This window comes from Pelodiscus sinensis, chromosome 3, assembly GCF_052426305.1.
Source record: "Pelodiscus sinensis isolate ZL-2025 chromosome 3, ASM5242630v1, whole genome shotgun sequence".
NCBI lineage: Eukaryota > Metazoa > Chordata > Testudines > Trionychidae > Pelodiscus > Pelodiscus sinensis.
In genome coordinates this window covers 173,665,595-173,692,508 of record NC_143054.1, presented here as the reverse complement: position 1 = coordinate 173,692,508, position 26,914 = coordinate 173,665,595, and the positions used below count along the sequence as shown (strand labels likewise).

Sequence of the window (26,914 nt, the reverse complement as noted above, 5' to 3'; positions counted from 1 at the left end):
CACATTTTTAATTAGACTATTTATTGCTCCTTAGTACATGTCATATCTGAAGAAAATGCACTGATTGCATCTGATACTGCTGGAGAAGTACATCTGGTCTGCCTTTAAACTGAAGCTAAGGGAAGAGGGTAGCTAAAACATATCAGTATCTCAACAAAAACAAACATTCATAGAAATTAAAGCAAATTTACAGTCTCATTTCTTTTAACATAAATCACTAAGAATTATGTAGTCAAACATTAAAAATTATTGTATTTTAATTCTTATCGAGAACAAAGGAGTTGAAGTTATATACATTTAGTCACTTCATTTACAGATCCAACACAATCATTTCAAACTATTCATTCTGATTACATGTTTAGTAAAAAAGAAACAAAATAAATAAGGAGAGACAGAACAGAGAACACAGAACAGTCTTAATCTGCATTTATTAGAAACAAAACTAAATTTTCAATTTTGTATATTTTATTTAACAAATGCAGTTTCATTTTAATTTTTTTTAAATTGCAAAACATAGCAAGTTCAGTTGTTTCATGAAGGTTACATAATATATTGTAATAAAAATATGCTTCACTTATTCCGGTGAGGATTAAATTTACCACTCTGCATCTCCAATGGCTTTTGCAAACACGTAGTCTTTACCCCCGAAGCACATTACTCCATCTTTCAAATAGAACTTCCATTTGTTCTTACTTCGATGAATCTGATTAAAAAATGAAAATCAGTACTTCCACAAAAACTGTTACTTATCTCGAAGAACAACAGTTACAAGGTGTGTTGCTCTTGTCCATTCCAGGTAAATATGTGCGCGCTGCATGTCCGGATTCTGGAGCTTTTTCCCTTAGCAGTGTCCGTTGGGCCATCCAGGGAGCCCCCTAGAATGGTACCAGCATATCAGCACATATATACCCCTTCTGCCCCTCCACCCCCTCAGTTCTTTCTTACCAGAGACTCCCGACAAAGAGGAGGTGGGTGGGACGTGGAATGGACATGAGCAACACATCAAAGAACAACAGTTATGAGGTAAATAACTGTTTTTTCTTGGAGTGCTCGCTCATGTCCATTCCAGTTAGGTGACTCCCTAGAAATACCACTGGAGGTGGGGTTGGAAGCCTAATCTGCAATGGACTGCAGCACTGCCCTACCAAAGGCTGCATCGTCCCAAGCCTGCTGTACAATTGCATAATCAGTTATAAATGTGTGTGGATGGAGGACCACGTGGCTGCTCTACAGATCTCAAGAATGGGCACTTCTGCAACAAACGCCGTTGATGAGGCCTGTACCCTCATGGAGTGGGCTGTAAGTGGTGGCACCTCTCACCCCGCAAGTCATAACTGGTCATGATACAGGAAGTGATTCATGAGGACAAGCATTGGGCTGGCAGCAGGAGACCTCTCATTCTCTCTGCTATAGAAACAGAGTTGTGGTGACCTTTGTCCTAGCAATGTAAAATGCCAAGGCCCTCCTCACATCTAAGGAGCGCAGAGACTGCTCCTTCAGTGTTGCATGGGGCTTGGGAAAGAAAACAGGGAGCAGATGTCCTGGGACATGTGAAAATGTGACAACTTTGGGTAGGAATGATGAGTGGGAGCCTAACCCTGTCTTTAGAAAATACTGTATAACGGGGCTCTGATGTGAAGGCCCCAACTCCAACATGCTCCTGACTGAGGTAATGGCCACCAAGAACACTACCTTCCATGAGAGGTGTGTCAGGAAGCAGGCTTTTAAGGGTTTGAACGGGGGGGGGGGGGGGGGGAGCTCATGAGCTTCATAAAGACCAAGTTGAGATCCCACATGGGCAAGGACTGGAGCACATATGGGTATAGCCTGTCTATGCCCTTGAGGAATTGCTAGATTAGTGCATTCACAAACCCCGACATGCCCCCTTCACCAGGGTGGAATGCAGCATGGTAGCTAGATGGACCAGAAGAGAGGAGGTTGATAGGCTCTGTTGCTGAAGGTGAAGGAGGTAGTCCAGGATAAGGAAGGACTGAGGCCCTCATTGGGTCGACTCCTGCCCCATTAGCCCAGAGCAAGAAGCACTTCCATTTAGCCTCGTAGTCAACCCTCAGAGGGTTTTCTACTCTCTACCAGGACCCTCCTGACTGCCTCCAAACAGAGTTGTTCTTGACCAGTTAACCACAAAGGTTTCAGGCTGCCAACTGGAGGGATGACAGGTTTGGATGGCATAGCACCCCCTCTCAGGTCCTGCGTGACCCGATCTGGAACCAATGGTAGAACGAAGGGCTCCTCCACTGGTAGGTTCAGGATACCAATGCTGGCGTGGCCACGCTGGGACTATTAGAATGACCAACACTGCATACCTCCTGATTGGCAGTAGAAGGAAGGATGGGAATGCGGAGATGTTGGGGCCACCGTACCAAGAGTGTGTCCCCTAGCAACCTCTTCCCATGTTCCAAATACGAGCAGTAGCTCAGGCACCTGAAGTTTCCCTGGGAAGCAAACAGATCAAGAAGGGGATAACCCCACTTCTGGAAGACTACCTCCAAGATGTCCCCCAATGGGCCATTTGTGGGCCCTGAATGATCTGCTGAGCCTGCCTCCTAGTACATTGCGATTCTCTGAAAGGTGGGATGCCTCCAGGTGGATTCCATGTGCGATACACAGGTCCCATAGGAGGAGAGCCTTCCTTGCAAAGAGGAGAAGAATGAGCCTCACCCTGTTTCTTGATACAGTGAATGGCACTGACACTATCCTGTCCTTCAGGTGGAGTAGGAACACCAGGCAGGCCAGACTGACTGCCCCGAGCTCCCTGACATTTATATGGAGAGCACTCTTGCTGGGGGACCACATACTCTGAGTTCTTAGGTTCGATAGGTGAGCTCCCCAACCCATGTCCGACGCATTGATCACCAGCTGATGGGGGTCCATCTGGCAAATGGGACTCCATGGCACATGACCTGCTATTGTAGCCACCAGTCTAGGGACTGGAGAACCTCTCCGGCACTGTGAGTAGAGCATCCAGCAGCGCTCGAGCTGGGTTGTGAACAGAAGCCAGCTATGCCTGAAGTTGTCGCAGTCACAGCCTGGCGTGTTGCACCATGAAGGCGTGTTGCTTGTGAGAGGGGTCCCTGAAGAGGGACAGGGAGGGAGGGTGAGTGGGACAGGAAGGGGATAGCATATCCACTTTACACCATGTGACCTAGCAGCCTCATGCAAGTACGAGCCGTCATAAAGGGTGAGGCTCTGATGCCTTCTATTATTGCTCTGATGGCTAATAACCTGGCCTTGTGGAGGGACACCCTTGCCACTGTAGAGTCCAGGTGTGCCCTAATTAAATATATTTTCTGGGTGGAGCTAAGTGTGGATTTCTCCTTGTTTATAAGGAGAACCAGCTTGTGAAATAGAGCCCTAATAAAGTCTATGTCTGAGAACCTGGTCCCTGGACAACCCTTTGATTAGCCAGTCGAAATAAAGGGAACACATGGATCCTGTGCCACCTCAGGGGTTATGTTGGAGGTGGGACGCTGCCCTCGAACATATTTTCAAAATGATGTCTTTGGCTGCTGGTTAGGGGGCAGAACTCATCCTCTTTCTAAAACAGACCTAGAACCCTGACGTCTGCTTCTATTATTGTTACTATTGTAACATTCTGCCCTGGTCAGGTTTAAACAGCTATTGGAAGGGTCTCAGGGTAGCTCTAGGGTATAGGGGCCTCCCAGGGTAGCCCTAGGATATAGGGGCCAGGGTATGGATTCCCAGGGATTTTAACATAGCCCTGGAATCCTTAAGGATATGTAGACTTGAGTTACTCTGCTTGGAAAACAGAGCGGTGCTTTCAAATGGCAGGTTTTGCAGATTGTTTTGGGCTTCGGGTGGGATCCCCGACACCTGAAGCCAACCACTGAATCTCAGGACTACCCCTGTCGACATAATATGGGCAGCAAAGTCCACTGTGTCTAACACCGCCTGAAGTGCCATGCATGAGACCACCTTGCCTTCATCCAACAAGGCCCCAAACTCCTGCCTCACTTCTTGTAGGAGGCGCTCCTTGAATTTGTCTATTGCAGACAATGTGTTGTATGTATATCTGCTCAACATCACTTGTTGGTTCGCAATACGGAGTTGGAGCCCTCCTGTTGTGTAAGTCTTTCTGCGCAGCAAGTCCAACTTCTTTTGTTCCCTGCTCTTGGGAGTATGTGCAGGGAACCTTGTCTTCGACCGCCTGGACTACCAGCAAACTGGGGGGTGGACAGAAGTATAGATGTTCACGTCCTGTTTGAGGGACGAAGTAGGATCTGTCTACCCCCTTCTTGGTGGGCACTACGGAGGTGGCCACGTGCCACCAGGTCTTAGCCAGTTTGGACACGGTTTTATTAAGCAGCAGCACAACCTTAGACGGAGCGTCTGCCATCAACAGGTCTACCATAGGATTCAGGTCCTCAACCACCACTTCCGCCTGCACCCCCAAATTTTCAGCCATCCATGGTGGGCATAGAAGGTGCAGGGTCAGCCAGTGCCTCTTCTGGCAAAGAAGAGGAAAACTCTCTCAGTTGCTGCATTGCCTGAGGTGGTGGAGCAACTGGTACAGCAGGCTGGCACTCCGTACCTTCCCCTTCTGCACTTGGTCTGATGACCTCCCTATATGAAGGGTGCTCTGCCTCTGAAGCTAGGGTCTGGTCAAAGGGGTAGGAGAGGGAGTGCTTCTGGACTGAGCTGTCACCAAGGAGCGCCTAGACTGCTGAGGCCCCTGAGTCTGATGGTACACCCAGAGAGCTCAGAAGGGCCACTGTTATTGTGGCTGTCATTGGAATGGCCATGTCTGGTGGGAGGCTGGGCTGGGATGTTGAGACCAGTGCTGAGATCAGAAACGGTGCCGCAACCTGGATCTATAGGACAAGGCCCTGGAGTGGATGGAGTCAGCCTCTGACTCAGAGAAGTAGTTCAAGGCCGACCAAGGCAGAGCCGACAATGGCACTAGGGAATGATGGGATGATCTATGCCTGGCCATCACTGATGGCTTCCCCCTATGGGTTGGTGCCAGTAATGTGATCAGCAGTGCTGGAGACAGCATCAGGTGCGAGTACTGTCCCTGCACCGGCAGTACTGAGGAGTAGAGCGGTCCCATCATAGTTGGTACCAGGGTATGCAGTGCCATGGAAGGCGGTGCCGATGCAGTCAGTTCCCTGGAATCCAACAGGGCCAGTGCTGGTAGTATCAGAGGCACCGATACAATTACCCATATGGGAGGAGGGGTGTGCTGCAGTGCCGGTATTGGTACCAGCAAAGGTACCGAGGGGCGGAGCGTATACCAGAGCTCTTGGCCACGCCAGGAGAATGGCTGGTTCCTGTGCTGATGGAGGAGGCCAGTGCTCATTATCTGTGATTGTGACCGATCCCAGGGATGAAGTGAGCTCTATGAGCTTGCGTGCCATATCAAAGGCCTCCAGTATCAACAGCTGCTGGACCTCTTCAATCTCCGTGTTCGGTGCCGTACTCTTGCCTCGTGTCGAGTTCAACCGGTGCCACCATGGTCTGGGAGCCTGCGCCTCCTAACGCACCAACTTGGCTGCATGCTCATCCTTGTGGTGCACTTTAAGGCTGTGCTTTGTAGGGGATCTTCCCCTACGCTGCCTCTTTCTCAATGGTGTCAGGGACTGACTGGTGCCTTGATGACGAGGGCTTCACTGGTGCCGCATGCTTCAGTGCGACGACGGTTCTCTAACGGAAGCCGGTGCGCTGCATATGCCTGGTGCCACTGGTTGAAGTGAGGACTCCATTAGAATGAGCTTCAGGTGGGAATTATGCTCCTGCTTCATTCTCGGTTTGAAGCTCTCGCAAATTTGACAGCCATCAGTGTGGTGGCCATCTCACAGGCACTTCAGACAGGAGTACAAGTTTGGAGAACCTCACACATGATTTAAAGCCATGCGGCCCAGGCATCCCCTTCCGAGGAGGGGGGAGAGAAAACATGGAAACTTTCCGTGGTAAGATCAGCTGAAAAACTATTTACACTACTAAACTAATCTAAACTACTAAAACTGAGAATTGCATAACACTAAGGTATAGACTAACTACTTCTACCTCCACCCTCACGGGCAGTAAGAAGGAACTGAGGGATGGAGGGCCAGCAGGGGTATATATGTGCCAATATGCCAGTGCCACTCCAGGGGGCTCCCTGGCTGGCCCGACGGACACTGCTAAGGGAAAAAGGTATAGAATCCGCGTGTGCAGTGTGCACTCACCTAACTGGAATGGACATGAGCAAGCACTCGGAGAAGTAGTGTGTTAGTAGAACATCTTCAGCAACTGACTGGTTTCTACAAACTAAACCCATTAAACTTGTCAAAGCTGATGGGGACAGGGGTACTAATATTTAAGTTAATATCTTTTCTGAGCAGAAGTCAGATAGAGTACTGGAAAGTCTGACACCACGGGGGGGGGGGGGGGAGAAATCAAATATCAACACCTAGATTGCATCTAATTAGGAAAATTGATACAGCTACCCATCTCTATGTATTTTATTTTTGTATTTTGCATGCATTACTAGACATCATAGAACAGTAGGAAAAGGCCAAAAAAAATACACCAACCAAAAATATGGCTAAAACATATAAAGTGTTTCACACAAAGTGGGTATTTATCATTTTAAATCTATACATATTCTGTCTCATGCTGTAGACCTATGAAAAAAGCTACATGCAGCACAAACTCTGCAGTTCATCATGAAAGGGATGGAATTCAGTAGCTTCATATATAGATTCTTCAGATTCTCAACATGAATTGGTTTTCAAGCCCATGAAACAAAAAGAGTGCGTCCTGATTTTCTAATCAAGATATTTGTGATAGAAATTTTTTTCGAGGTGCTGGAACATGTTACAATGACAACTCATCCCATTTCTATCCTCTCACTATGTTTAACAGCCCTGAAGATAATTTGTAACAGAATTATAAGAATTATATTCTGCTAGTTGGCTAAAGAGATCATGGTTTCAATCTCTCCTCCCTCCATTAGAATTTTTTTCAGGAAAACTAGTGTGTCTGGGAAAAGGAACCAACATACTATTTCATAGTATTAAACAAAAGAATAAAGACTCATATTTCCATGTCATTCCATAGCTCTGAATTTCTAATCACATTGTGAAATCCCTGCACAGCAGCTCCAGTTTCAAGCTCCACATCAATATAAATAAATTTCAGATCAAATTTTCCATTCATCCACGCAAAAATCTTGAAAAGTTCCTCTTGAAAATTAAAACTCCAGCATTTATAGTATTAGTTCTCTGTAAGATACGTATCATAGCATCATAATAAAAGCACTGCAACTCAGATTCAGATGAGCTTTCTACACAATTCAGGTTGGGTTGTTAAAGCTGAAACTTACCATGCTTGGTTTCAAGAGAAGATTAATTCTAACAAAGTCTGGTTTTCCATTCTGAGTTTCAGGTACACAAAACCAGAAAAAAAAAAATCAGCCGCCTGAGTTCTAAAGTTGTTGTTTGTCCACTATCATTCAGAAAGAACTTTATTTTGAACAACATAGGACAGGTCACTTGTCTTCACTGAGAACTAATTTCTTTGCTTATTTAGAAAGATGGATTTTTGATAAACGTTTTTAAAATCCTGTTAGTAAGACTTTACTACCAGGTTAAGAAACATACACTTCCCTTCTCCTTCCTATTGCCCACTGAAGTGTCCCAACTCATACTTAGGTTTACTCGTGAGTAATTTTATTGAAGTCACTAGGAATATTCATCTCACTAAATTTAAGTAATTGCATATGATTACACAATTGGGACCAGTTATACTCTGATGCACCCCAGAACACCAATAAAAAAAAGACAAAAAGCAAACACAATCAGAAAAAGACAGATAAGTTATCAATTAAAACTTGTAATAACTGAGAACCAATTAAGTCAACAATCTGAACAAAAAGCATAACAATCCAAACAGCAAGTATGTAGCAGCCTGCAAAGCTATGCGTGCACATGCACACGCACTCTAAGACAGGAACAGGAACCAAGATATAAAAATAGGAAGAGAGCAGAAAAGCAATACACATATCAGTCATTCCAGAAAAGATTATATACTGTACCTTGTCATACTGACATACTACTACGTTATCTGTGTCAAACAAGTCTGGTGTGTCCTGCTCACTGACATCATCACCGGAATTTAAAGGGTCCTTAAGAATAAAAGTTCTCATTTAAACATTTTTAGTATCTTTTTAAATAGTCTAACATACATGGTGTAATACAAGACACTGGGCACAAGACATTTCTTCACATTTATATGTCCCAAATTGACTGAGATCTATAATTAGGAGTAAGAGTTTCAATACTGACAAAATTAACACCCCTTTCTCTCCCAGGGTACATCTACACTGCATGCTTAATTTTGAAATAAGCTACAGGCAGTCCCCGAGTTACGCGGATCCGACTTACGTCGGATCCGCAGTTACAAACGGGGCACTTCCTCTCCCTGGTCTCGAGCAGACCAGGGAGAGGAAGCAAAGCGGCGGCGGAACGCGCGGCCAGCTCTGCTCCCCCCCCCCTCTGCAGACCAGGGGGAGGGGGAGCAGAGCGGAGCACGCGGCCAGCTGACAGCCCAGACGCGTCTGGGCTGTCAGCTGGCCGCGCGTTCCACCGCTCTGCTGTGCTCCGCTCTGCTCCCCCTCCCCCTGATCTGCAGGGTGGGGGGGGGGAGCAGAGCGGAGCACGAGGCCAGCTGACAGCCCAGATGCGTCTGGGCTGTCAGCTGGCCGCGCGTTCTGCCGCTCTGCTCTGCTCCCCCTCCCCCTGGTCTGCAAACCATGGGGGGGGGGGAAGCAGAGCGGAGCACGCGACCAGCTGACAGCCCAGACGCGTCTGGGCTGTCAGCTGGCCGCGGGTTCCGCCGCTCTGCTCTACTCTGCTCCCCCTCCCCCTGGTCTGCAGACCTGGGGGACGGGGAGCAGAGCAGAGCAAAGCCGCGGAGCCCGAGGGCAGCAGGATAGCCACGGCGCGTCTGGGCTGTCCCGCTGCCCGCGTGTTCCGCCGCTTTGCTCCCCGTCCCCCTGGTCTGCAGACCAGGGGGACGGGGAGCAAAGCAGAGCAAAGCCACGGAGCCCAAGGGCAGCAGGATAGCCACGGCGCGTCTGGGCTGTCCCGCTGCCCCCGTGCTCCGCGGCTTTGCTCCGGATGCCTGTGGTACAGCAGCTGGGGCGCTGCCGGTTGGTCCCGTAGCGCCGCTCTGGGTGCCACTGGACCAACCCAGCAGCACCCCAGCTGCTCTGCCCCAGGTGTCCCCTAGTCAGCAGCTGCTGAAAATGACCAGTGGCTGACTACAGGAAGCCCCTGCCCCAGGCTTCCTGGAATCAGCCGCTGATCAGTTTCAGCAGCAGCTGACTTGGGGATGCCTGGGGTTCTTAAGTTGAATCAGTATGTAAGTCAGAACTGGCGTCCAGATTCAGCCACTGTTGAAACTGATCAGTTTCAGCAGCGGCTGAATCTGGACGCCAGTTCCGACTTACATACAGATTCAACTTAAGAACAAACCTACAGTCCCTATCTTGTACGTAACCCGGGGACTGCCTGTATTCCAGAACAGTTATTCCAAAATAATTTATTTCAAAAAAGAACATCTACACTGAAGGGAAGCCACAAAATAAGTCCAAGGCAGACTTCCCTAATGCAGATGTGCTCCCTCTATTTAGAGCCCCAGGAGGCACTAGGGAAGAAAGTTCTATGGCCTGTGTTAACCAGAAGGTCACATAAGATGACCACAGTGGTCCTTTCTGGCCTTAAAGTCTATGAATTCTAGGTTTCCATTTCTTCTAAAACACTACACAAAATTGGAAGGAGACTGAGGCAGTGCATGCTGTTTATTTCCCAGAAGACAAAGGACAGCTAAAGAATGCTTAGTCACAGAAAAACTATGTATTTTTCTCCTTGAATCACCTTTCAGAAAGTCCTGCCTCCTGACAAATGGAAGTTGATTAGCTTTCCAATTTCAGGCCATAGAACTTTGCTGAATTAACTCCTGTTTGAACTTTAGTAATTAAAAAAAAATCCAGTCTCGATTTAAAAATTGTGAGTGATGGACAATCCACCACAGCCCTCGTTAAGTTATTCCAATGATTAATTACCCTCCCTACTATTTGCAGTCTGAATTTGTCTAGATTCAATATCCCAGCCATTGGATCTCATTATAATCTTGTGTCTACTAGAAAGGCTATTATCAAATTTTGTTTTCACAGTAAGTACTTATGCTCCTGAGCTCAATTAGCTTAAGCAAGAAAAGGTTAAGGGATGACTGTATTACAACAAAGATATGTTTTCTAATTCTTTAAATCATTCTTGGCATCAAGACGCAGACCAAGATCGACATCTACAATGCTGCAGTCATCCCAACGTTGCTGTATGGAGCTGAAGCCTGGACGCCCGATAGACGACATATTAAAAATTTAGAAAACTCCACCAAAGGTACCTGAGGAGAATACTGGGCATCATGTGGCAGGACAAATGGACCAACATTAGTGTCCTCACAGAGGCTTACTCTTGCAACATTGAGGCAATAGTCACCCACAAGCAACTACGATGGTCTGGTCACGTGGTCAGGATGCTTGACACACTCTTGCCTAAACAGATTTCCTACACTCAGCTGAGGCCTGGGACAAGGTCTTGTGGTGGGAAGAGGAAGCGCTACAGGGATGTTTTTAAGAACACCTTGGTGAAGTGTGGCAGTAACGTTGACACCTGGGAGAGGCAGGCGAAGAATCAGGTAACCTGGTGGACCACCATCATGAATGGTGCCCAACACTCTGAGGTCAAGCAATGTGTCCATGAAGATCAGAGCGCCCAACCTAAGAAGAGTGCTTGGGCCCATATCGGTGCCGCTGGAGACAGAGAGCTTATATGTAGCCACCGCCAGACAGCGTTCTTTGCCAGAATTGGCTTAATTTCTCATCTACGCACTTATCAGCTATAGGCATCCACTGGGAAATCTTAGTCAATTCAAGGGATACGAGATCTTGAGGTTGTTAACTGAACCCTTTCTATACTACTTTAATTGTAGAACTCAGAATAGCATAGCAGTCATACCAGTAACAAAAAGAGTTAATTTAAACTCAATATTCCCCCATTATGCATCCAAGGATCACATTATCACTTTTGGCCACAGCATTGAACTAGGAGTCCATATTCAGATGATTATCCACTATTACCCCAAAGTCACTGCTTCCCAGGATACAGGCTCAGGATAAAATCCTGACCCTACTTAAACCATTAGCAATGCTGCCTTTGATTTCAATGAGGCCAGAATTTCACTCCTAGACTCAAATATTTGTAATTAAAAGCATGTTAATTCATTCAACAAGCAACAGACATCATAGCAGCGCCTCCTATTTTTCATGATCTGCACAAGAAGTTCTCAGCACCCCTAGTATCTATTAAATCCTGCTCTGAAAACACAGGCTAACTATGTATTCTGCCTCAAATCTACCAATGGATATTCTGTATCTAAGCAACAAGACATGTAGGTAGCACATTACTCTGACTTGCTTTAGAATATGTAAATTAATTACCTCCTCAATTATGTCTATTTGGGGCTCTTCAGTATCACTGCTGCTGCTGCCGGATTCAGAATTTGAAATACTGTCACCATCTTCTTCCTCCTCCAGCACTTTCAGATCCTCTGCATCAATAATACCAATAAATTCATTCTCTTCCGCATCTCTTGTATTTTCTACTTCCTCTTTAGGAAAAACATCATCAGTTCCATCTAGCTGAATGATCCCATCAATGTCACTGCAGGTATCCTTTTCTGTGTGTAAGTCAGATTCCATCTGTATAGTTGATTCCATCTGACAGCAATAAGAAAGTTCAATGAGAGCTTGAAATCTATGGGTATGTCTACACTACAGCATAAGGTTGAATTAAGATATGCAACTTCAGCTACATTAATTGCATAGCTGAAGTTGCAGTACCTTAACTCAACTTTTGGCTCTGTCCACACTGCAGGAAGTGAAAGGGAGAACATGCTTCATTAGACTTCCCTTACCTGTCATGAAAGCTGGACTACCAGCATCAGTGGGAGCGACCCTCTCAATTCAAATTAGCAGGTCTTCACTAAACCTGCTAATTCAAATCCTGGAAGATCAACAGCAGCAGTTTCGATTTTCTCTGTAGTGTAAACGTACCCTATAGGTCCAATTTTTCACAATAACTCAAATATGCAAAAGCTCCCATTCCTCTCTAAAAGATATGTTGGATACTAAAAGTTTGAAAAATCTGTTATCTTATTAAGGTATTTAAATGGGAATAGAGCTCTTTTTTAAAAAAAGACTAGTCCCAATTATGAGTGCCCTGTGAAAATCTAGTTGTATTGAAAAATCTAGTTGTATTTTCTTAAAATGAACCCCATTTCAAATACTTCTTCAATGTTATGAAAACCATTTTTTCAAACGATTTTAAATATTGTCTCTAGTACTCACAGCAACTTTCCCTTTTTTAAAAAAAAAAAAACAGATATTAGAACTATTCTAAAATCAAAATTTGTTCCAAAGGAAATCAACATTCTGAAAAAAAATAGCAAAAAAATGTTAAAAACATTACAAAATATGATTTCCAGAAACAATCCTATCATTTTTAATTGAAATGTTTCATTTAGATAAAATCTTATTGTTTTGATTTGACTTTCATATCTTATGTTCCTTTAGCATTAGGGTTTACTATATTTTATTATAATATAAATATTAAAAATGTTTAGCACAAGTCATTTTGAAATTTAAAAAAAGTTAAAAATACTTATAGTTTCAACCCTTTCCTAAAGAAAATTGTTAGAAACAAAATATTCCTATAGACTATTTTAATTTCAAGTAATTTAAAATTTTCTGATGGACAAGTGTTCCATTAGAAAACACCATCCAGCTACAAAAAGACATGTATTTATGTATAGGCAATTCTTTGATACCAAAACATCTGGTGCATCAACTAACACGGATGACTTTCAGGAACAAATACTTTCGGGTTTGTCTTCATGTACAGAGCTAAAGCAACACAGTTCAACAGCTGTAGTGTATTAGTAAAGATACTAGGCTTATCAGTTAATCATCTCGACTACTTGCATTCCCCCCGCCCTTGCTACCTCTATATCAGAAAAACAGGAGCTGATGCTGGGGTGAGCTGGCTTAAAAGCCAGTCCCACCGCAACACTGGCTCCGCAGTGCTACCTGACCCACCTTCCCACGATGCTGCCTCTAATAGAGGTAGAAGCATGGGGGCAGGCAGACGAGGCTGCAGCGAAGCAGCTTCTGTCCACAGTGAACTTGGGCCTGCTGAAGACAAAGGCTGGTCCCTGGCAGCAGCCCCTGTCTGCAGGGGGAATGAGCTCCCTGCAGACAGGAGGCAGGAGCAGGCTCTGTCCACAGTGAACTGGAATTCCCTGTGGACAGGAGCTGCTGCCGCAAAGCAGCCTCTGCTCACAGCCAGCCTGGGCTCCCACAGATAGAAGCTGCTTTGTGGCAGCCTCCTCCACACCGCCACAGCAGCCTCTGTCTGCAGGGAAGGTTGGATCCCCCATGGACAGGGGCTGCTGCCACCCCATGCTGCTGCCTCTATCAGAGGCAGCAGCATAGAGCAGTCAATCTGCGAGGAGAGCTGGTTTTTAAACTGGTTCCCCTCATGGACCATTGCCTGCCTGGCACCCTGCACTGTGCCTCTGATACAGAGGCAGCAGTGCAGAATAGCAGGGAGCTCTCCGGAGTGGGGCCAGAGACCACTGGCTGCCATCCCTACTCAAGGGTACTATAGAAAAATCGAGTAACTGCTAAGAATTCATGTGGTTACTTAACTATTAAACTATTCCTATACTAGTATGCCAAGAGAAGTATCCTACTTCAAAGTAGGAATAAGAGATCCTCCGGAATAGGGCTTTATTCCGGAGGATCGGGCCAGTCTAGACGCTCTTTTCCGGCTTTTCTACAAGCCGGAAAAAAGCGGCGGACATCTTTATTTAAATCCCGCGGGGGATATTTAAATCCCCCGCGGATTTCCCTATTACAAAGTTTAAAATTAGCATGCCCCTTTCGGAAAAGGGGCCAGTGTAGACGTAGCCCAAGTGCTATCAGTTACACTAGTATTTGACAGTCCCTGGAGGAGGAGCTGGTAGCCATTGTGCTCCTGGCTCCACTGCCAAGGAGCCCCCTGCTGCCACCTCTCTATGAAAGGCAGCAGTGAGGGGTGGAAGGCGGGAGCCAGTCCGTGAGATGAGTCAGTTTAAAAACCCAGCTCCCCACACAGTCTGGCTCCTGCCTGCATCTCCACACTGCTGCCTCTTGACACATTCTATGGAGCAGCCTCTGTACCACAGCAAGCCTAGGCCTACTGCAGACAGAGGTTGCTCCATGGCAGCCTCCCCTGCTCTGCACCGCTGTCCTGCTACTGCGGCAGCAGCATGGGGAGCAGGGGGGCAAGCTTCTCATGTAAGCGGATACACAGGGGGAGCTGGCTTGAAAGCTTTCCCCTGCTCCCCTCACCCTCTGATTTGTCTAGTATACTTCCAAATTTTACCACAGTTTAAAACTCCTTGCTTACAAAACCAGACACAAAAAATACAGAACTGTCACAGCACACTATTACTGAAAAATTGCTGCCTCTGCCCACAAGTGCCTTCATTGCAGCTCCCACTGGCCGTACGTCTCAGTCAATGGGAGCTGTGGAGTCAGCACTCAGGGTGTGGGCAGCCCACAGACGTGCTAATTATTTACACAGCATTAGTTGAATCATGATCACAGGATAAACTCTGTGGGTACTCTGAGGCTGGAACACCCACAGGAAAAAAAATAGCAGGTGCTCAGCGCCCACAACCAAACTCCTCCCTCATTTCCCACCCTCAGTTACTCCTGCCTCCTCTCCCCCACCACTCCCCGCATCTTCCAGTGCCCTCCTGGCATTCAGGAGGCTCGGAGAGGGAGGTACAGGGACGGTGCACACTTGGGGGGGGGGGGAGAGAAAGAATGAGACTGGGCAGGGAGTTGAGAAAATAGGTGGAGGAGGGACAGGGCCTGCGGCAATGACCCTCCCCAGCTAGAGGGGCAATTGGTGCCTATGATCATGATTGTTTTTAACTGAGGGAATTACATTTTTCTTTCACGTTTTCAGTCACATCACAAAATGTAATTTCTGAATTCTGAATGTGAGCACAGTCTGACAAACTCCTCATTTGCTAGCCAAACTGTATTCAAAAGGCAATTTGCTTATCATGGCTTGGATCTGACCTATGATTTCAAGGTTACAATGACATGGCAGTTTAATGCATGAAAATCAGAAAGTAAAAATAAGTAGATAATTTCTGTTGTCCCTATGGAGTGAAGTGTAAACGTGTAATCTGCTTATTAAAAAAAAGTTAGATTCTTAGCATTTTCCATTTTTAAAAAGTAGAAGTGCTGCTAGTAAATAGGTTTGTTGACTGTCTTTTAATAAACTCATTCTTCAGATAAGTATCTTCTTTCTTTAGATATTTATGCCAAATTAAAATTCATTATAAATTTTTAAACAATGAAGGTCTTACCTCTTCTGTTATAGAAATGCTGTCCTGCTCTTTTAGAAGGGCATTAGCATCCAAGTCATTACCCAGAATAATCATCTCAATGATATCATCAGACACCTGCTGCTGCACTGAATCTTGAGGCTCTGTGGATAATTGGTCTTGCACAGTTATGCCGAATGAATTCTTTGCCACTGGCTCAGTGGTAGAATCCCCATCAGAAGAAGTAAACACAGCTGTTTGAAGGTTTGTGTACTGGGATTTTTCTGCGGAGTCTGCCTGATGATTGAACATTGTGTTAGATGTAACTTGCTGCTGCCTCCTAGTATGTTCCTGTAATACAATAGGATTTGCAGAGTTTTCCAGGTGTTTTCCTTCCACTTCCCTTTGTTGGAATACAGTAGGATTCTGGAGTAGGGCTTCCTGAGATGACAGTCTTTCAGCAGTTGCCTGAACAGATGATGCATTCACATTTGCAACAGTGGCAATACTGGCCTGCAGTACTGAAGGTTGCCCAAGCTGCTGAAATATTTGCTGAAGAGGATGCTGCAGAATACTTGTACCTCCTGGAGCATGTGTAACCATTACAGGCATATTTACTTTATAGAGGTGCCCTATAAAGAAAAGTATTAGTATTGGATTATTAAAAACCTATTGGGTGTTAAGATGATGCTCACCTACTAGAATTCAGATGCTAAAACTGCCTATTCCCAGCTTCATTCAGTTATATGGTCTACTCTGGCCTTAGAGTATGAAACCACCTTATAAACTAGGGGTAGGCAAGCGGCAGCCCATGGACCAAACACAGTTCATCAGTGTTAGCTCCTGGCAGGCTGCCAAATGCTTTATCTATCTGTGTGTCCAAAGGTATGGCTGCTCACAGCTTTCGTTGGCAGCAGTTTGCTATTTCTGGCAATTGAGAGCTGCGCGAAGCAGCATGGGCTAGATACTGCTTCCCACAGCTCCTAGTAGCCAGGAATAGTGTACAAAGGCCAACAGTAGCTTTGAGTGGCCATACCAGTGGACACGCATGTAAATAAGTATGTGGCAGCCCACTGACACTCCTGATATAAACCAACCATCCAAAGGCTCGCATTGGAGACAACACTCCTACTTTGCAGCAGCACAAGGATGGGGGCATTAACGTAAATCAAACACATGCTATCTAGAGAGTAAGTCCTAGTGTATACTAGAAATTTACATCAGTACAGCTCGCTCTCAGGGGAAAATCCATACCCCAAGCAACGCTGCTATACCAGCCTAATATCTAGTGTAGGACCTGCTAAGTAGACAGAAGAATTCTTCCATCATCTAGCTACCCCCTCTCAGAGAGGTGGATTACCCGATGGGAGAAGACCTCCCATCAGCATACGTAGTGTTTACACCAGGGATGGGCAAAAAATTTTAAAGTGGCCCCAGGCCACCCTGGAAAGGGCGGGGTCAGAATGTTCCTGGGCTTCCCCCCCCCCCCCCCAACTATAATTGGTCTGGGGGTGGGGGAGCCCCTTTGCCCTCCCTTCCCACTAGGCGCCCATGCCCTGGCAGGGCAGGAACAGGCTTCGCACACTCCCCCGCCCCCAGGCTGATTGGCCTGGGGGTAGGAGGTGCACAAAGCCTCCTCCCACACTACCCCTCACCCTGCGAGGAGCATGTGGCACTTCAAAGTGCCACACGCTGCTCGCAGGGCGGGAGGAGACATCATGTGATCCCCTGCCCCCAAGCCCTGATTGGCCTGGGGGCAAGGGAGTTGTGCAAAGCTTCCCTAGCCCTGCCCTCGCCCTGTGGTGACCATACGGCACTCGGAAGTGCAGTGCGCTCCTTACAGGGTTGGGGAGGGAGGGGACGGAAAACAGAGGAAACTTCACACGCTTCTTCTGCCCCCATGCCAATCAGGGTTTGGGGGCAGGGGAGTGTGTGACATCTCCTCCCGCCTGCGAGCGGCACTTCAAAGCCTCAGGGCTGGAGGCAGGGCCTCTGCGGGCCAGATCCACCCGCTCGGAGGGCTGGATCCACCCGCTCGGAGGGCTGGATCCACCCGCTCGGAGGGCTGGATCCATCCGCTCGGAGGGCTTTTTGCCCACCCTTGGTTTACACTAAAGCACAAAGGTGGAGCCGCTGCACCACTGGAGCATTTTAAGTTTAAACATACCCTAAGGCAGTGGTCCCCAACGTGGTGCCCACAGGCGCCCGCCTAATGACCAGAGCCGGCCCGAGCCATTCTTGTGTCCCGAACCCCAGGTGCCCGGTGCATGCTCGGCCCCCGCCCCTCTTCTACCCACCAAACTATGCCCCTGGTTACACCACTAAAGGCTGCCTTCCTCTCAAAGTGTTCTTGTGTGTGCAAGGAGAGGGTTAATTTTTCCACACAGCCCTTTAGGCCATAGCCTGTAATCTTGTTAAAGAAAAAAAGTGGGGACAGGGGAGGTAGGATGGAGGAAGTTGATCAAAACAAAGAAGTTCAAGAAAAGCAACCCTAAAGAGGCTGAATCTGTCTATTGGAGATTGGATAAGCCACTTTGGCTTTCCACATTTCCCTCAGGAGGACGACATGCCATGGGCTGACAAAGAACTATAGCAGTTCAGGAGCAGAACTATACAGAAGGAGCGCCATAACAAAGAGCATGGTGTTGCCTGGGAATGATGTTAAATAGCATTGCAATGGTGCACTATTATACGTGCAAATTTAACAAAGACATTGTAACTGGTCAATAGAAGTCACTTCATGAGCAGCTACAGGTTCACAAAGTAAAAAAGACAGGAAGATAAATTGATGTATCCACCTATGCTTTACTTTAGCATACAGTGTATGCCCCATGCACTTATCGTTTGATATCTACACACAGTATAGATTTTATAAGTAGCATTTCAGCTCAACTTTTCTTAATCTTACCAGATGCAGTCTGTAGAGTCACTCCAGCAGGGACATGGATAGGATAAGCAATACCCGAAGGGAGAGTCAAAGTCGCACCAGTTTGTGAAGCACCCTAGACACACAGCAGATTTACTTGGGGAATTAATTGATCTTTGTGCACTACCCTTTGAGGCCCTAACAGTCACACACAGAAAAATGCAGCTCAAGAAATCTAAGCTATGGTCTTTCCCCATGATAATCCCTACTGAAAAATGAATTTGACCCTTAGGCTACAGCAAAATGGGCAGCATTTTATAATAGAATACTTAAGAACACTAAACATATCCTTGCATCTCCCCATTTAAGTGCTCCCTACCTAATGTGTCCCTTCCCTTTCCAGCTCCTATTTCTTCTCTACGGAAACTCCTCCATGAAGCTCCTCTCTCTGCACCTCAAACACGAGTATACTACTTCCCTGCCCCCATAATATTCGGTTTTCACTTCATTAACAGCAATATGTGACTATGAGACACCCCTAACTAAAAGCAAAAATGTGCCCCCCCCCCACCCACAACCACAAAGCCCTCTACTAGGACAGCTGAGCCTGTTTCCAGGGCTCCCCACTTTACAGGGTGTCATTCCACCAATACACCTAACCTCTAAAAATGGCAGCCATTCCCTTCCACTAATTTTCAACAGTTGTTCTAACAGCAGAGCAGCCAGGAACATTCATCCCTCCTTCACTCCTGTGGCAAGGGTGGTTGCTCTGAAGCCATCTCTCTACGGACAGCTACATTTGAACAGTTTTCATCAAAACCGTAAAGGCTATATTTTCTGCTTTTATTTTTATATTAACAAAAATTATTCAGATATTGAATGCATACACCGAGCAAAGAATCCTTCTCTTGTTTACTGTATAACATGTAGTGCATGAACAAAATTATCATCAAGAGAAGTACTATTAGGCACTGAAAATTGCCTATGAGCTCTTTAGAGCAATGGTTTTCAAACTATGGGTAGTGACCCAATACTGGATCATGGAATGTCAGACACTGGGTCTCATTGCTGCAGGGGGATCAGGTGACCAGTGAGGGTGCGCTGCGCTGAGCCCCAGAAAAAGCCCAGCAGGCCCAGCTCCTAAGTGGGGTGGAAGGAAGCACACAGGGCTCCATACACTGCTCCTGCTCCGAGCACTAGCTCCGCACTCCCATTGGCTGGGAACCTCCTGCTGGCTGCTTCTGGGATGCAGCACAGTCTTCAGTGAAAAGAAGCCTGCCTTAGCACCACTGCGGACCAGGAGCCACTCAAGGTAAGTCCCTCTTACCCCAGCTCTGACCCCTTCCTACACTCCAAAGCTCTCATCCTCAGCCCCACCCCAGAGCCCACACTCTAGTCAAAATATGTTGGGTCATAGACATCAACAATTTTCTTCAACTGTGTCATGAGAAAAAAAGTTTGAAAGCCACCGGTCTAGAGTATCTAAACACTAAATATATTTCACATCAGCCTCCTACTAAGTCCTTTAACGAAAGCAGAGAACCTCAACTTTATCGTTTAAAGCTTTAAATATTATCAAGTTCAAAATAAAATAATATTAAAGCTACATACCAAGTCTGCTGTTGTGAACTGATGAATTCCTCTTCCAGCAGGGATGACTAAAGAAGCTAAACAGAAACAATAGGTATTTCACTGTATCTCTTTTTGTGTGTACTAGGCACCCTAAAGCATTAGAATTCAATAATTGTATATACACTGTAGCTTCTGTCAATACAGACTACAAGGACAAGACAGATTACTTTATATATGATGTCTGACCCATAAATAAATTATAAGTGAACAATCCTGAATACTGTTCAATGCATTTGCCATTATGTAATATTTCAACAAGTCCATGTTGTATTTCGGAAGTTTATAAATTTTAAATATTTAAAAAGTACTGTCATTCACTAGACCTTGCTTAATCTTTTAACTCTTCAGCTTGTTTATTTAAGTGATTTGCACTGTAGAAATTAAGTTTAGCATTTCCATTTATTACACAACCATTTAACATGACTGAATACACATATCAAATGTACAGGAAGTCCCCAGGTTACGTACAAGATAGGGACTGTAGGTTTGTTCTTAAGTTGAATTTGTATGTAAGTTGGAACTGGTACATATTGTAGGGGAAATTCTAGCCAAACATTTCTCCAGAGCTCAGTTTTATTCTCCCACACCTCACTTCCCTCAGTCCTTTATTCTCAAGCTGAGGTGTCTGCTGAGAAAAGCCGCTCCGCGTCTCCCTGGTCTGCTGGGGGGGGGGGGGCGCTAGCTTCGCGTCTCCCTGGTCTGCTGGGGGGAAGCAGCTAGTGCGGGGTTGCCTTACCCTGTTTGTAAGTCGGATCCATGTAACCCGGGGACTGCCTGTACTTCATTGTCAACACTCTCAATTGTAAGCAGTTTCCTGCCCTGGTGCACCTCCAATGGCACTAGTAGCAGAAAGATTTCTAAAAGCATTCAGCATTTGTTTATCTGCTTCCATTTTAGTCAATGATAAAACTCTTAAAAGGAGAAGAGTTAGATCAGTGCTGCCTGCTTTTAAACATCCCACTCAAAACAAACAGAATCCATTCACATTTAGGGTGTGTCTAAACTACATGGCTCCATCGATGGAGCCATGTAGATTAGGCTGATTGGCAAAGGGAAATGAAGCCGCGATTTAAATAATCGTGGCTTCATTTAAATTTAAATGGCTGATGCGCTGAGCCGACAAACAGCTAATCAGCTGTTTGTCGGCTCAGCACGCTAGTCTGGACGCTCCCGCGCTGACCTGAAAGCCCTTTATCGACCTCCCCATTATGCCGCGTAGGATGAGGTTTACCGGGGAGGTCAATAAAGGGCTTTCATGTCGGCAGGGGAGCATCCAGACTAGCATGCTGAGCCGACAAACAGCTGATCAGCTGTTTGTAGGCCCAGCGCAGCAGCCATTTAAATTTAAATGAAGCCACGATTATTTAAATCGCAGCTTCATTTCCCTTTGCCGAACAAACAAATCTACATGGCTCCGTCGACGGAGCCATGTAGTTTAGACATACCCTTACAATTGTGTTACCTTTAATGGAGCCAGTTCTACCATAGGTATTTCCTATATCTACTGGAAAAGTTAGAAGGTAATGTTTCCCAATAGTGGGTGAATCTAGAAGTTGATCTCCTTGTGCCATCTGTACTTTGGATATATTAACTGATACATTTATAAATGGGATATGACGAGGTTGCCTGCAACTCACTGGGAATTAGACTCAACGCCCCAAAGTACTATATCCCTATGTATTTATTATCATGTTCAAAAACACTATTACAACATTAACAGAACATTAATGTTACACAGTCAGGCACTCAACAAATAGAAAATGCTGTAAGCAAAGCTGCCCATTCAACCTGGGGTGTCTACATTAGGATACTTCTTTTTAGTATGAATTTTAACACAGAAAGAATCAATCAAAAATTAAAAACCAAATTAGACCACATTTCTCATAAAAACACACCAAAGTTTAAAATTAACACTTCTGGCCTACAGGGCAGAGAGCTACAATTCTCATCTCATGTATATCTGTGCAAATCTGAAGTAGCTCTATTAAACTCAAAAATCTGAAAATCCACTAGTGTATCAGAACAGAATTTATCCTTGAGTGGGCCAAATTCCGCTTTCAGTTTCACAGTGTCTCTTTGTCACTCTAGATCTACACAAAGAGAGCAGAATTTGGCCTACAACACACAATTCAAATTAAGAGGGTACAGAAACACTGAATTACTGTTAAATTGCAATGTTTGAGAGAGGTCAACAGATATCTAACCTGTCGATGTCTGCAAAGCACGATGTAAGTTGTGTGGCAACTGCAAGGTAAACTGGGGGGAATGGTGGCTATGTTTAAAGAATCCTTCTGTTGCTTTAGACTGAGTCACCTTAGCTTCCCAAACCTGCAAAAAGTGTTAATAAGACACAATCAAGTTGCCAAAAATGTTTTCATTTATTAATATATTTAAGCTTTTCAGGTACTTTAACTATCAGGATAATCCTGAGAACTAAACAATCTAAGAAACCATTTAACAGCATTATGTTAAGAATAGTTACAAGATCTGAACCCTCCTGAGTCCAATTCTAGTTTCTCAAGATACGTGCATCTCCAATTTGATGGAAGGTACTTTATCACATGGGGCCTTAGAAAAATACATAAGAACATAAGCACAGCCATAGTGGGTCAGACCAAAAGTCCATCTAGCCCAGTATCCTGTCTTCCAACAGTGGCCAATACCAGATGCCCCAGAGGGAGTGAGTAGAACAGGGAATCTTCAAGCAATCCCTCTCCCATTCTCAGCCTCTGATGGAGGCTAGGGACACCATTTCTACCCATCCTGATAAGAGCCATTGATGGACCTAACCTCCATGAATTTATCTAGTTCTTTCTTGAACCCTGTTAAGTCCTGCTCTTCACAACTTCCTCTGGCAAGGAGTTCCACAGGCTGACTGTGCAATGTGTGAAGAAAAACTTCCTTGTGTTTGTTTTAAACCTGCTACCTTTGAATTTTATTTGGTAACCCCTAGTTCTTATGTTATAGAAACAAGTAAGCAACTTTTCCTTATTCACTTTTTCCACCCCAGTCATGATTTTATAGACCTTGATCATATCCCCTTTTCTAAGCTGAAAAGTCAGTCTTTTTAATCTCTCTTCATATGGGACCCGTTCCAACCCCATAATCATTTTTGTTGCCCTTTTCTCAACCTTTTTCAATGCCAATATATCTTTTTTGAGATATATTGTACGAAGAATTCAAGATGTGGGTGTACCATGGTTTTATATAGAGGGCATAAGATGTTCTCTGTCTTGTTCGCTATTCCTTTTTAAATTATTCCTAACATTCTGCTTGCTTTTTTGACCGCTGCTGCACACTGAGTGGATGTTTTCAGAGAACTATCCACAATGACTCCAAGATCTTTCTCTTGAGTAATTATAGCTAAATTAGTCCCCATCAGATTGTATGTGTAGTTGGGATTATGTCCCCCTCCCCCATGTACATTACTGAACATTTAGAAACATTAAATTTAATTTGCCATTTTGTTGCCCAATCACTTAGTTTGGTGAGATCTTTTGGAAGCTCTTCAGTCTGCTTTGATCTTAAATATCTTGAGCAGTTTGGTATCATCTGCAAATTTTACCACCTCACTGTTTATCCCTTTCTCCAGATCATTTATAAATAAGATGAAAAGGATTGGTCCCAGGACAGACCCTTAGGGCGACACCACTAGTTTACCTCTCTCCATTCTGAAAACTATCCTTTGTTTCCTGTCTTTTAGCCAGTTATCGATCCATGAGAGGACATTCCCTCTTACCCATGACAACTTACTTTACTTAAGAGCCTTTGGTGAGGAACCTTGTCAAAGGCTTTCTGGAAATTTATATACACTATATCTACTGGATCCCTCTTAACCACAAGTTTGTTGACAACCCTTCCCCCGCCCCTCCTTCCCCCCCCCCCCCCCAAGAACTCCAGTAGACTACTAAGGCATGATTTCTCTTTACAGAAACCATGTTGACTCTCTCCCCCTCCCGCCAAACAAATTATGTTCATCTATATTTAGAATGTCAGCTGATCAATAATATATCCCTAGTGCTATATTCTTATTAGAGTGTGGAATTACTACACATAGAGATTCTATGGAACATTTTGATATCCATTTGGTAAAGAAAAGCAAAAGACAACATATTCCCGCCTTCCAACCCTCCCTCCAAAAAAAATGGTTGTCATTACCCAACAAACCTGCTTCAAGTCTTTCAAGACCTGTTCCTCCACACCTTCTTCTGCAAAGAGCTCCCTGACACCTTCAATCACATCTTCAATAATTGATCTGTAAAGTTTAGGCTGAATAAAACACAATTTAAAGAATATAAAACACAGGAAAAAATTTGCTATAGCTCCAAATGAAGTACACACACTCTAATTAGAGGCAGGATTTGTAAATTAGCTTCGTGCATATTATAAAATGAACAGATCCAGAGGACAGTGTGATTTGTTGCTGAAGATACTGGACAACACAACTGCTGGGATAACTACATAGCCAGAACAGTCGTCTTCTACAAATCTGTGTAAATTAACTTATGGCACTCTAGAATTAAAAACTAACAATAAAATATCAAAGGAAAAATTAGGATTTGGACCTAATTAGGAATTTTACTGTTTTTTGTTTTGTTTATAGTTACTTTTAGATCAACCCCCATAAGGGCCCTCAAATTCCAGCATAGTCTCAAACTAACACATTCTGTCCCAGGCTGGCATTTGTAGCACTGGCTAAAAGCTGCATGAAGAAACTCTAGGAAGAAACTAACAATATACAGAAGAACATTTAAAAAAAAACACTTTCCAGTTTGGTTGGTTTCAGTTGTGAACTGAAAAATAGAGAGTGGGGGTTACTGTTTCATGGTTATGATTGTAGTAGCTATTGTGCTGCTATTTCATGTTATAACAACAGTCATTATCAATACATACTTCAAAATTAGAAGAAAACTATGTGACATTTTCAAAAGTTGCAATAAAAATAAGAAATTTTCAGATTACACTGAAGTCAATAGACTTGATCAATTTAAGGCACCAAAATCCAACTTGGAGAAGATTTTTGGCCCTCTGATCAAGCCAGTAGTTTCTCTCTATAGGGCATGACCCTACAGTCATATTAACAGATTAGCTTTTACTATGCATGCATTGCCAGGTGGGAGGGAGAGAGGGACAACAGAGGCAGGTGACATTAAAGATTCTGGAAACATTCCAAAGCACATTTCAACTTATCAACTGTAAAAAAGTAAAGTAAAATCAGCTCAACAAAAGTATAGTTAAGAACCTCAATGGCCCACATATCAAATGTTTGACTTCCTCTGCCAATGCAGTAGATATCTTGAGGTCAAATTATTATAAAACACCTTTGCTTTCAAAGGCAACTGACCAAGTTATATTTTATAATATGAAGTCTTACAAAAAAATTAAGTCCTAATCTGATATGTTATACAGATCTTGAACTGCAACCTCACAATTCCAACACTAAATACTTAAAAAGATTATCAAAATCATCATAGAGCATGTATATAGGCAGCTCTATTCTTATTTCACACACATAATGGTCACAACATGATGTTCAATAGGGAAGCTGAAAACTGATCTAACAAACAACAACAAGGATGCAGTTTTGGGGGAGTGATGAATGTAAAAAATGTGAAGATAGACAAAAATAAATAAATAAAAGAGACGGTGAAAACGATCAAGGCTCCAATCCTACAAACTTTGAATCTCCATTACTTCAATGTACTCACATCTTAAAGCCAGGCAAAAGTTCTCACTTATTTCAGATAGCACCTACTATGCTAGAAACTTTCCAGATGCTCAAGGAGACTTCTGGTGCTCAAAAAGGAAGCTCAAAAACAGGGCCTAAGAAAAATACATTTGAGTGGAGGATTCAGATTTCTCCTTAGCACCAGCTAACTCATTTCAGGAAAGCTTCAGAAATAGTTATCCAAACTAGATCATATTTACTCAAAAACTACTCTCAACACCATAATGTTTTTACTCCCTCACACACAAGACAGTTCTTTTGGTTAATAAAGAAAGCGTCCAAGGCTTTCAAACTAAACTCTAGCCTCCAGATTTTGTTTTAATAGTCCATTCTTGATCATTCACGTCGCCAACGAGTGCGGTGTCCACGCGTGCACCGCTCCCTTCCCACCCGGCTGCTGCAGGGCAGGAGCTTGCAGCAGCCCCTCCCCGGCCTGCCCGGCACAAGCCAAACGCGGAGCGTGTCCCACTTTCGACTCTGCGCCACGTGGGACCGCGCGCTGTGAGTGGGGTCCTCTCGGGCCAGGACCGAGGGGAAAGCCCCCGAGCCCCGGCATTACACTGCGGGCCGCCCTGGGGCAAGCGGCCCCTTTCTCCTGCTCGCTCCCCGCTACCCCGGCGGGAAACCACCCTGGTCCTCGCCCTTACCACGGGGTTAGCGTGAGCCATGCTTGCGCCACCCAGCGATGCGTCGCCTCCCTCTCCGCCAGAGAAATAAAGCTCGGCGTGTAACGCCCGGGGCAGCTGCTCTCTGCCGCCCTCTGCGGTTCCCATGGCAACTGATCCGCAGGCAGCCGGGCCCAAGCCGGGCTGTGAGTAGCGCCTGCTCTCCACCAGCGCGCATGGCGCTGCGCCAGCCCTGTGAGGCGGCTGGCAACCCGCACAACCACCTCCGGACAGCACGCGGCTCCCTTTGGCAGAGGGAACACAAAGCCCTAGTGCTGGGCCCCATTTGCTACTGCACCAACTGCTGTGCCTTATAGTGGCTGCTGTGTTGTGACACGGCGTCACACGGAGACGTTTGTCAGACCCAGATATGCTGCCAGGCCACCCTGCTGTCGCACCAGCGCATCTCTGCATCCCACTGACACGTCGTCACACCCGGATATGCTGCCCGGCCACCCTACTGTCGCACCAGCGCATCTCTGCATCCCACTGACACGTCGTCACACCCGGATATGCTGCCCGGCCACCCTACTGTCGCACCAGCGCATCTCTGCA

The 26,914-nt window shown here is 45.2% G+C and overlaps 1 protein-coding gene across 2 annotated transcripts; it reads right to left on the bottom strand.

Moving 5' to 3' along the window:
• GTF2A1L (general transcription factor IIA subunit 1 like) lies at positions 1-26,787 on the bottom strand. Of its 2 annotated transcripts, none has more exons than XM_025184140.3 (9): positions 26,342-26,787; positions 24,125-24,235; positions 22,171-22,294; positions 19,946-20,001; positions 18,377-18,470; positions 15,511-16,100; positions 11,525-11,803; positions 8,057-8,146; positions 1-703 (listed from the first exon to the last, which is right to left on the bottom strand). In XM_025184140.3, the coding sequence occupies exons 1-9, from the start codon at positions 26,771-26,773 to the stop codon at positions 596-598; spliced, it is 1,884 nt and encodes a 627-aa protein (XP_025039925.3). In that variant the 5' UTR covers positions 26,774-26,787; the 3' UTR covers positions 1-595. The 2 variants fall into 2 exon arrangements, with proteins under 2 accessions (XP_025039925.3, XP_025039926.3); XM_025184141.3 differs by having other exon boundaries at positions 24,134-24,235; positions 26,342-26,785.
• Positions 26,788-26,914: the final 127 nt, after the last annotated feature.

What these genes read in the sequence shown, in the direction of transcription:
- GTF2A1L (XM_025184140.3), bottom strand. Translation starts at nt 26,773, where the DNA reads ATGCAGAGATGCGCTGGTGCGACAGCAGGGTGGCCTGGCAGCATATCT. An exon ending in TGCTTTGCAGACATCGACAG is followed by an intron (nt 20,002 to 22,170) that starts GTTAGATATCTG and finishes GTTTCTGTTTAG; the next exon opens with CTTCTTTAGTCATCCCTGCT. An exon ending in AAATAGACATAATTGAGGAG is followed by an intron (nt 8,147 to 11,524) that starts GTAATTAATTTA and finishes TTTATTCTTAAG; the next exon opens with GACCCTTTAAATTCCGGTGA.